Source organism: Oncorhynchus clarkii, chromosome 5, assembly GCF_045791955.1.
Source record: "Oncorhynchus clarkii lewisi isolate Uvic-CL-2024 chromosome 5, UVic_Ocla_1.0, whole genome shotgun sequence".
Taxonomy (NCBI): domain Eukaryota; kingdom Metazoa; phylum Chordata; class Actinopteri; order Salmoniformes; family Salmonidae; genus Oncorhynchus; species Oncorhynchus clarkii.
In genome coordinates, this window is record NC_092151.1 from 42,068,185 (window position 1) to 42,080,276 (window position 12,092).

Below are 12,092 nucleotides of genomic sequence, written 5' to 3' on the forward strand. Positions count from 1 at the left end.
TAGATGCATACTGTATTGTATAAAGCCAGTGAACTTGTTTTCCTCCATCCCTTCTTTTTCTTGACCAGGGCCAGTTGTCAATCCTGCAGGGCAAGATTGACCGCTTGGAAAGACTACTGGCAGAGAACAACGAGATCATAACCAACATCAGGGACTCTGTGATCAACCTGAAGGAGTCGGTCAAGGATGGGGTTCCTGGTGGAGGGAACATGAGCCAAGGACCCTACCCAGAACTGCTGGCTTCACCTCCACTGGTCCTCCCTATTGACTCCCAAGACTGTCAGTTTGCAGCAAGGGAGTTCTCTGAGCCAGCAGATGGGGTGCAGGTAAGACTTTTAGAGAAAATCAGAAACAGCTCAGGTATTTGTAGATGCAATGCTGTTGTAGGCTTGAACATCGATTTGAGCTGTAAAGCATCCTCCAGTGAACGTTTGAAGTGGACAAAACTTCAATGGACAGCGTTATAACTGCCAGTGTTATTTTTACTGAACTCTAACCTAATTTGATAAGATTAATTTGTTATACGGAGAGACATCATCGTGGTCTCATTACCACGCTGAATTGCTCCTACCATCAGTGTGAAATATGAAGCCTTGCAATAGCCATGGGGAAAATCCTTGTTACAGTGTGACGTGACTATGGTGTTAAAATGAAGGACAAATGTAAAAACCATTACACTATGTGTCATGAATATTTTTTCATAATTAATAACATGATAGTGCTGAGTGATTAGTGCTTTTTGAGGTTGGTTTGGTTTCGGTCCGATTCTTAAAAAAATATCAACTTTTTCGGTTTTGATTATTTTATAAATATTAAATACAATACGTGGGTTGAATGCTTTAACAACACAGAATAAAACAATGAATAAAAGTCCCATGATGGTTGTGACTGTCCATTACTGCTTATCACTTATTAACCATCATTTATTCACATTACTTTACTTTAAAATATTTCAGTTGTTGTGCAAGTCATCATCTCATCTCTATAGAGCTGCTGCCTATGCTGTCTGACAAAATCACTATTTTAGTAGTTCTTCAAAGTAAATCATGTTTACTTTTATGACTGCTGAACACCAACTATCAATCACTTAGCTCATGTATTTTCAGGTAGAGATACCTCCCGAAGCAACTGCTCTCTATCCCTCTCGATCGTGTATTATTTTGTCTCCCACGCCATGTCTGCCCCACACTAACCTATTGCAGCAGGCGTAAAAGAAACACACAGACCAGACAAGTAGGCACGCAATGGATTATGGTCATTGTAGTTAATTACCATGTTTTCTGCGATAAACCATGTAGAAGATTGGCCTCTTGGAAACTAAAACTCCCTACTACCTCACATAGTTTGGGCTTGATCTGATTTACCTCTAGAGAAACTATGTATTTGAGCAAAATAAAATAAAACATTAAATGGAATTAAAATAATGGAACCAACATTGGTCAATTAGTTGCTTAAAAATGAAATAATTACCAAAATGTTGTTTAATTGCTCAGCACCTATATCATGAGCATGTGAGGTGTGTGCTATGCCACTGCCTATAACTAACTATAAGTTAAAGCTACGATATGTCATGTTTTGAATGGCCCGACCAAATTCACATAGAAATGTGAGTCATAGATATTTCAGTCTCATTGAAAGCAAGTCTAAGAAGTGGTAGATCTGTTCTATGCTTCCTGTTCTTAAGTTTTGCTTTTGTGTCTTTTGCTGTTGGTTTTGTACACCACCTTCAAACAGCTGAAAATACAATATTTTTAGTTATGGAAAAGATATTTGACAGCGGTTTAGATGGTACAATGACTGCTTGTTTTGTCACAAACTGAAATTTGGGGAACTATTTCAATTTTAGCAACCAGGAAATGGCGGAACAATTTATGCATAGTGTGTCTTTAAGTATAACTATCAGAAATCTAAGCTGTGTAAAATCTATTATATCCAGCTCAGGGCTCTAGCCAGCTATGCATTTGGTTTGCTAACTTGCTAGGTAAGTGGCTAGATGTCAAGATCAAGCTTCTTGGTTACAGCATAGACATTCAATCCCCTCCTAGATCAAGATCCCTGTTACCTAAAATTGTTTTGTGTGTCAGGTAGTCTAGCGGTTAAGAGCGTTGGGCCAGTAACCGAAAGGTCAATGGTTCAAATCCCTGAGCCGTCTAGGTGAATAATCTGTGGATGTGCCCTTGAGCAAGGCACTTAACCCTAATTGATACTATAATTTGCTCTGGCTAGCAGTGTGCACTTCTGGTAATACAGTACACCTTGGTATTGTACAGAAATGCTGTGACATCTGGATACATCCCAACCCTAGTAAAATATCTCACAAATAGGATACACAAAAAAAATGCATGTAACATGTAAGAGGGCAGCTAGTGTTGAGGAGGAGACTGCAGTTTAACTTGAAATGCAGGTTTCTTTCAGTAGAGATAATACCTTTAGGTACAATTATGTCAGTCAATACTCAAGAATGTTACGGATTAAAAAGAAACCTGCCACCCCTGTGCTTAAATAGACAGAATGAGTGTATATAGCCACCCTGTGTGTATATTTTAAATGTTTTATTTGACCTTTATTTAACTAAGAAAAGCCCATTGAGACCCAGAGTCTCTTTTTCAAGGGAGACCTGGCCAAGAAGGCAACAATCAATACATTTCATAATTAAAACATACAACAATACAACACAACATGATCCAGCCTAAAAAAAAGCATTTACACTCCTTCGTAACAGAGTCTCCCATCAATATATTAAATTCATTCAGGGGCACTAACATATCTAGATGAAGCATGGATTGTAGATGATTCCATGCGTCTGGTGCACAAGAAGAGAAGGCAGTCTTGCCTAATACTGTGAATGTCCTGGGGACTTTAAGTAGCAACCACCTAGCAGACCGGGTACGGTAACTGCTGATGGTGACTCTTTGATCCACCTCTACGCAGACGACTCCATTCTGTATACATCTGGTCCATCTTTGGACACTGTGTTAACAAACCTCAAAACGAACTTCAACGCCATACAACACTCCTTCCGTGGCCTCCAACTGCTCTTAAAATGCAAGTAAAACTAATTGCATGCTCTTTAACCGATCGCTGCCCGCACCTGCCCGGCCGTCTAGCATCACTACTCTGGACGGTTATGACTTAGAATCTGTGGACAACTATAAATACCTAGGTGTCTGGCTAGACTGTAAACTCTCCTTCCAGACTCACATTAAGCATCTCCAATCCAAAGTTAAATCTAGAATCAGCTTCCTATTTTGCAACAAAGCCTACTTCACTCATGCTGCCAAACATACCCTCGTAAAACTGACTATCCTACCGATCCTTGACTTTGGCGATGTCATTTACAAAATAGCCTCCAACACTCTACTCAGCAAATTGGATGCAGTCTATCACAGTGCCATCCATTTTGTCACCAAAGCGCCATATACTTCCCACCACTGCGACCTGTATGCTCTCGTTGGCTGGTTCTCGCTACATATTCGTCACCAAACCCCCTGGCTCCAAGTCATCTATAAGTCTTTGCTAGGTAAAGCTCCTCCTTATCTCAGCTCACTGGTCACCATAGCACCACCCACCCGTAGCACGTGATCCAGCAGGTATATCTCACTGGTCATCCCCAATGCCAACACCCCCTTTGGCCGCCTTTCCTTCCAGTTCTCTGCTGCCAATGACTGGAACGAATTGCAAAATTCACTGAAGTTGGAGACTTATATCTCCCTCACTAACTTTAAGCATCAGCTGTCTGAGCAGCTTACCGATCGCTGCAGCTGTACACAGCCCATCTGTAAATACCCCACCCAACCAACTACCTACCTCATCCCCATATTTGTTTTTGTTTTTCTGCTCTTTTGCACACCAGTATTTCTACTTGCACATCCTCACCTGCACATACATCACTCCAGTGTAAATTGCTAAATTGTAATTACTTTGCCACTATTGGCATATTTATTGCCTTACCTCCTTACTTCATTTGTTCACACTGTATACAGATATTTCTATTGTGTTATTGACGGTACGTTTGTTTATCCCATGTGTAACTCTGTGTTGTTGTTTTTTGTCGCACTGCTTTGCTTTATCTTGGCCAGGTCGCAGTTGTATATGAGAACATGTTCTCAACTGGTCTACCTGGTTAATTAAAGGCAAAATAAAATAAAATAAAAATAAAAGCAGACCAGACTACACAGGTAAAGAGGGAGTTTACCCAAAAGGGTTTTGTAGATGAACACATACAAATGTATCTTTCTGCGGATATAAAGTGAGGTCCAACCTTCCATTTGGTACAAGGTGCAATGGTGGGTGAGTGACTTGGCATTTGTAATAAAGCGAATGGATGCATAATAACAGAGTCCAGTCTCTGTAAGACGGAGGAGGTTGCATGCGTATACAACAAGTCACCATAATCAATTACAGAGAGAAAAGTGGCCTGAACAAGCTTCTTTCTAGCCGTAAGCTGGAAGCAAGCCTTATTACGAAAATAAAAACCCAATTTCAATTGAAGCTTTGTCTCAAGATTATTCACATGAACTTTAAAGGACAACTTGTTATCCAACCAAAAACCTAGGTATTTGTAGGATGACACTTTTTCTATGAATTAGCCACCTGATGTGACAATGCTAACATTCTCTGGCAGAGTTCTAGCTCTGGTAAAGGTCATGAATTTAGTTTTTTGTATATTCAAGACCAGTTTGAGAAGTCAGTTAAGAACAAATTCTTATTTTCAATGACAACTCTCTGTTCCTAGGCTAACTGCCTGTTCAGGGGCAGAACATCAGATTTGTACCTTGTCAGCTTGGGGGTTTGAACTTGCAACCTTCCGGTTACTAGTCCAACGCTCTAACCACTAGGCTACCCTGCCACCCCGATGTATTTCAAGACCTACCTTCAAACTCAGTGCCTCTTTGCTTGACATCATGGGAAAATCAAAAGAAATCAGCCAAGACCTCAGAAAAAAATGGTAGAACTCCACAAGTCTGGTTCACCCCTGAGAGCAATTTCCAAACGCCTGAAGGTACCACGTTCATCTGTACAAACAATAGTACGCAAGTGTAAACACCATGGGACCACGCAGCCATCATACCGCTCAGGAAGGAGACACGTTCTGTCACCTAGAGGTGAACGTACTTTGGTGCAAAAAGTGCAAATCAATCCCAGAACAACAGCAAAGGACCTTATGAAGATGCTGGAGGAAACGGGTATCTATATCCACAGTAAAACGAGTCCTATATCGACATAACCTGAAAGGCCGTTCAGCAAGGAAGAAGCCACTGCTCCAATAACGCCATAAAAAAGCCAGACTACGGTTTGCAACTGCACAAGGGGACAAAGATCGTACTTTTTGGAGAAATGTCCTCTGGTTTGATTAAACAAAAATAGAACTGTTTGGCCATAATGACCATCATTATGTTTGGAGGAAAAATGGGGATACTTGCAAGCCGAAGAACACCATCCCAACCGTAAAGCACAGGAGTGGCAGCATCATGTTGTGGGGGTGCTTTGCTGCAGGAGGGACTGGTGCACTTCACAAAATAGATGACATCATGAGGGAGGAAAATTATGTGGATATATTGAAGCATCATCTCAAGACATCAGTCAGGAAACATCCGTCAGTCAGGAAGCTTGATCGCAAATGGGTCCTCCAAGTGGATAATGACCCCAGGCATACTTCTAAAGTTGTGGCAAAATGTCTTAAAGATAACAAAGTCAAGGTATTGGAGTGGCCATCACAAAGCCCTGACCTCAATCCTATAGAAAATTTGTGGGCAGAACTGAAAAATCGTTTCGAGCAAGGAGGCCTACAAACCTGACTCTGTTAACCCAGCTCTGTCAGGAGGAATGGGCCAAAATTCACCCAACTTATTGTGGGACGCTTGTGGAAGGCTACCCAAAACATTTGACCCAAGTTAAACAATTTAAAGGCAATGCTACCAAATACAAATTGAGTGTACATAAACTTCTGACCCACTTGGAATGTGATGAAAGAAATAAAAGCTGAAATAAATTATTCTTTCTACTGTTATTCTGACATTTCACATTCTTAAAATAAAGTGGTGATCCTAAGTGACCTAAGACAGGGAATTTTTACAAGGATTAAATGTCAGGAATTGTGAAAAACTGAGTTTAAATGTATTTGGCTAAGGTGTATGTAAACTTCCGACTTCAATTCTAAGAATTCAGACCCTTTACTCAGTACTTTGTTGATGCACCATTGACAGCGATAACAGCCTCGAGTCTTCTTGGGTATGACGATACAAACTTGGCACACTTGTAGTTGGGGAGTTTCTCCCATTCTTCTCTGCAGATCCTCTAAAGCTCTGTCAGGTTGTATGGGTAGTGTCGCTGCACAGATTGTTTCAGGTCTCTCCAGAGATGTTTGATCGGGTTCAAGTCCAGGCTCTGGCGGGGCCGCTTGAGGACATTCAGAGACTTGTCCTGAAGGCACTCCTGCATTGTCTTGACTGTGTGCTTATGGGTTGTTGTCCTGTTGGATGGCGAACTGAGCACTCTGGAGCAGGTTTCATCAAGGATCTCTCTGCACTTTGCTCCGTTCATCTTTCCCTCAGTCCTGACTAGTCTCCCAGTCCATGCCGCTGAAAGACATCCCAACAGCATGATGCTGCCACCACCATGCTTCACATAGGGATGGTGCCAGGTTTCCTCCAGATGTGCTGCTTGGCATTCAGGCCAAAGAGTTCAATCTTGGTTTCATCAGACCAGAGAATATTGTTTCTCATGGTCTGAGTCATTTTGGTGCCTTTTGGCAGACTCCAAGTGGGCTGTCATGTGCCTTTTACGGAGGAGTGGCTTCCGTCTGATCACTTTACCATAAAGGCCTGATTAGTGGAGTGCTGCAGAGATGGTTGTCCTTCTGGAAGATTCTCCCATCTCCACAGATGAACTCTGGAGCTCTGTCAGAGTGACCATCGGGTTCTTGGTTACCTCCCTGACCAAGGCCCTTCTCCCCCGATTGCTCAGTTTGGCCGGGCGGCCAGCTCTAGGAAGAGTCTTGGTAGTTCCAAAGTTATTAAATTTAAGAATGATGGAGGCCACTGTGTTCTTGGGGACCTTCAATGCTGCATAAATGTTTTGGTACCCTTCCCCAGATCTGTGCCTCAACACAATCCTGTCTCAGAGCTCTACGGACATTTCCTTCGACATTATGGCTTGGTTTTTGCTCTGACATGCACTGTCAATTGTGGGACCTTATATAGACAGGTGTGTGCCTTTCCAAATCATGTCCAATCAATTAAATTTACCACAGGTGAACTCCAATCAAGTTCTAGAAACATTTCAAGGATGATCAATGGAAACAGGATGCACCTGAGGTCAATTTCGAGTCTCATAGCAAAGGGTCTGAATACTTATATAAATAATGTATGTTATGTTTTTCATTTTTAATAATTGTGCAAAAACGTCTACAAACCCTTTTCCACTTTTGTCGTTATGGGGTATTGTGTGTAGATTGTTGAGGATTATTCAAAATATATATATTTTTAGAATCAGGCTGTAACATAACAAAATGTGGAAAAAGTCAAGGGGTCTGCATACTTTCCGAATGCACTGTATGTCATCATGTTTCTTCTTGACACCAATCATGATAACAAGCTATTTTCTGCGTTTCATGTTCCTGTTATTAAAACCATGGCTTTAGTAAGGGTTCTTGTACCATTCCATACTGGACATATAAACCCATGACAGACAACACATTTTATCATCTTGTCCTCTCGGTATCACATTCCAATTATTACGTTATTTTATTTGGCCGTAAAAACAAAGACAGATATTTAAGTTGGCGCGAGTCCCAGAGAAACCCCAAGCAGCCTCTGTTGCATTAGAAGTTCCATCTCTCGTTTGCATTCTTCTGACCTGCCGATATCACAGATGTGAATGTTATCATACACCGATTTCCAGGGACAGATGCGTTGTTTTCTTTTCTTTCCACTGTGGTGGAGTAGGGCACTTAATTTGACTGCTACTTGGACATAAAGTGAACACAAAACTGAAGCTGAAGCAAATACATTAAACTTCCTTAGAACACATTCTAGAGTAGGCAACATTGCCTAATAAAGTGACGCTTTGCTGCAAACCAGTGACACAAGACTATTTGTGGCCATATTGTTCAATACTTTCAATACTACTAATCATACATTGTTGACAATAAACAAGTGAAATATACCTTCTTCACGGTAGTCGTTTACCTCAAAGAATATCCCACTATTTTTCTCAGGGGAGAAAACAGAAACAGGGGTTGGAGTGTTTGTTTTGTGTGTGTCTTTTTCAGTTGCTGGATGTTTATGACCTTCTGACCTTTGACAATCCTGATGGGGGAGTGTGGAAACAAGGATTTGACATCACCTACCGGGAGAATGAATGGGACAGCGAGCCACTGCAAGTCTTTGTTGTGCCCCACTCACACAATGATCCTGGTAAGCAGTGCACTACTTCAGAGAGCATTAAAGGGACACCACACTCCAAAACCAAGTTGTGGTTCTTCACAGCCAATGGCGTGGGACATGGATTTGTCTTGACATAAGACTACCTTTGAGGTTTAAAAAACATCCGCTCACATTTCATTTTGGAGTATATTGTCCTTTAGAAGCTAACCTAGAAACACTGCACTTTCCTCTGTGACTTCTTCACCGCTTTGTTTTCTCTACTTAATACAGTCACACCTCGTGTAGACAGGAAGCAAGGCGTAGGCAGCTCCTCAGCAGTCAGGAATCATGTTTCTAGGTTAATTGTGTTTCATGGTCTGCCAAGGGAGCAAGCATTATACCACAGTATACAACGCAAAGACAAGCATTATACCACAGTATAAAACGTAAAGACAAGCATTATAACGTAGTATACAACCTAAAGACAAGCATTATACCACAGTATACAACGTAAAGACAAGCGTTATAACGTAGTATACAACCTAAAGACAAGCATTATACCACAGCATACAACGTAAAGACTACATTATACCACATTATAAACTGGGTGGTTCGAACCCTAAATTCTGACAGTCGTTGTATATCAGACCATATACTACAGGTATGACAAAACATGTATTTTTACTGCTCTAATTACATTGGTAACTAGTTTATAATAGCAATAAGGCACCTCAGGGGCTTGTGGTATATGGCCAATATACCACGGCTAAGGGCTGTATCCAGGCACTCCGCGGTGTGTCGTGCTTAAGAACGGCCTTTAGCCGCGGTATAATGGCTTTATACCACACCCCATCGGGCCTTATTGCTTAATTATACAACATAAAGGTCGTAGAGCAATTGATGAAAGTCTTGTCCTGTTACCACTAAAACAATTGATCAGAAAACAAAAACAATTGATCAGACGTATAAGAAGCCTGTTTTCTATACATTTCCTCACTGTTACATTTTCCACAGAAACAGAACATTTGAACTATGTATTCCAGTGTGAAGGCGTAGTCCCCCACAAGCATTCTAGAGACTAAGGCGTCAGTGCAGGCAATAAGAGTGCTGGTAGTTCCGGGCGCTTGTCACATCGTGTGTATGCTCAGTAGCAGCATCTGCAGCTCAGTAACAGCCAGGTCCAGTTTATTCTTTGTTCCTGAGATTGGTTAACTCTTTAGTAACCTGAGCTGGCTTTCTGGTTTAACTGGATTGGTCTTCCCCTTACAGCTGTATACTGTAGATCATGACTATTCTCACACCCTTGCATAGATTAAAAGCACTCAGGCCTGTTTGCCGTTCACTGGATGACTTACCCTATTTTGTCTTGCAGTGGAAAGAACAATGCAATTTTCAGATTTTTTTTTTTAATGCATTGATTTACATTGGAAATATGATAACATGTGAAATCAATGGATGTGGCAAATTGATTGAACCACATGTTCTGCTCATTCACCTGATGATGATAATGATGGCTTTATTGAATCCGTTAATTTAATCTATGGCAGACAGATAGACCACATAGCATTTTATGTAGAACTGAGCATACATAGATTGTTCCTTTACACATCACTCTACAGTCGTAATGTATGCTCAACCACTTTGTCATAGTTGTCCATTTGTTCATTTTCAGGATGGCTGAAGACGTTTGACGACTACTACCGGGACCAGACCCAGCACATCCTGAACAACATGGTGGTGAAACTCCACGAGGACAGCCGCAGGAAAATGATCTGGTCCGAGATCTCCTACTTCGCCAAGTGGTGGGACAACATCGACGGCCAGAAGAGAGACGCTGTCAAGAGGTAGGACTTCTGTCTGTGTCATTCTAGCTTCAAGTTGAGACTGAAATCAATACGAGCAGCAAATCAGCAGTGGTGAAAAAAGTTCCCAGTTGTCATACTTGAGTAAAAGTAAAGATACCTTAAAAGAAAATTAGTCAAGTAAAAGTGAAAATCGGCCAGTAAAATCCTACTTGAGTAAAAGTCTAAATGTATTTAAATACACTTAAGTATGAAAAGTTAAAAAAAAATCCTTATATAAAGCAAACCAGACGGCATCATTTTATCATTTCTTTACGGATAGCCAGGGGCACGCTCCAACAATCAGACAAAGCATGTGTTTAGTGAGTCCGCCAGATCAGACGCAGTAGGGACGTCCAGGAATGTTCTCTTGATAAGTGTGTGAATTGGACCATTTTCCTGTCCTGCTAAGCATTCAAAATGTAACGAGTACTTTTGGGTGTCGGGGAAAATGTATGGAGTAAAAAGTACATACTTTTCTTTCGGAATGTAGTGAAGTAAAAGTAAAAGTTTCCAAAAATATGAATAGTAAAGTAAAGTACAGGAATAAACAACTTAATTAGCACTTTCAAGTATTTTTACTTAAGTACTGTACACCACTGCAAATCACTTATGGATTCTGTTAGTGTATTCTTGATTTAGCTTGGCTGCTGTAAACATGGAAGCTAATTCCTTAGTGGATTTGCAATAACATTCCGATGCTCCTGTTATTCCCATTTTAATTAAAGCAAGGTTATACCTTGCTTAGGGCTAGCAGTTTTATAGGGTTTATTAAAAATGCAATGACATTAGAAGTGAAGAAGTTGTAGATAAATTAACTCAACCTCACAGCCTGAGATTGTCATTATACAGTATGTACAGGTAAATCAATGGCCGCGTCCCAGTTTACAGTACAACTATTCTTTACCTGGTAGCAGGAGTTCATTGGTTTGAATTGCCTTAACAAGCCAAACTGACTCCAAATGGTCGTGAGGTCATAAAATCAATTGTGCTTGTGAGAGGCACATGGGCTCAAACATGCTCTCTCTCTCTCTGCCTCAGTCTCTTTGCTGTTGCTAATGTCCCCTTGAGGATGTAACAGTTGTCAGGAGTCAGGGGGTTCTCTGCGAACGACATGGAGGGGGGGGGGGGGGGGGGGGGGGGGGATAGGGTTTTCCGCTTCAGAAAACAGCCCCAAAGGCAAAGAGGGTATCACAAATGCTGTGTGCATTGGCCATGCTCACGATGAGCTACTGGCGGGTAAGGTTTCAGCACTAAGCCTTGGGAGATTACAAAACGGTGTATGAAATGCAATAAACATTTCAGCTGCAGGTTAGAATTCCAATTAGGAGCACAAGCAAAAACAGCCTTAAGGTGAAGGATGGAGGAAGATGAAAAATCCAACACTAATATTTATTCACTATTGATTTGATGCGCAGGGAGTTCAAAGTGAACCAGATCCATTCCTTTTTTTTGTTGGAGAATATTCCGTGTTTGCTCTTTTTTTGAAGGGTGGTGTTGCTCATTTAATAACTTATTTTCTTTGCAGGTTTTCATTTGATGTCAGCAAATTCAAGGTCTGGCGCTTAATGATAAAATGTCCCCCGTTACAGTACACGGAGAACTATCGCTCAAGAAATTCAAACAAACAGCCTCATTATTTCTTCGGGAAAACACCTTTAGGATTTGAGAGGAACTTGTTTTTGAGCAGCATGTTTGGGATTTGTAGCACAGCCACATCCATCCGTCCTCGTTAGAATGCAGTGTTGCTATCGGCTCAGTGAAGATGGCACCTGCTTTCCTCACTCCAACTCTTCAACGCCCGGACAGACCTACACTACACCCCGCTCCCGCCCGTCCAATCATAGAACAGTGAAAGAAACCCACCGGTGATTGAATGATCCCA

The 12,092-nt window shown here is 41.3% G+C and overlaps 1 protein-coding gene across 2 annotated transcripts in view; it reads left to right on the top strand.

Moving 5' to 3' along the window:
- The window catches only part of LOC139408866 (alpha-mannosidase 2-like), a 77,525-nt gene that overhangs the window by 1,966 nt on the left and 63,467 nt on the right, over positions 1–12,092 (top strand). For both annotated transcript variants that reach the window (XM_071153268.1, XM_071153269.1), the window contains exons 2-4: positions 69–326; positions 8,273–8,417; positions 10,039–10,210. In XM_071153268.1, coding sequence (XP_071009369.1) covers positions 69–326; positions 8,273–8,417; positions 10,039–10,210 — 575 coding nt within the window. The remainder of the gene's footprint in view (positions 1–68; positions 327–8,272; positions 8,418–10,038; positions 10,211–12,092) is intronic.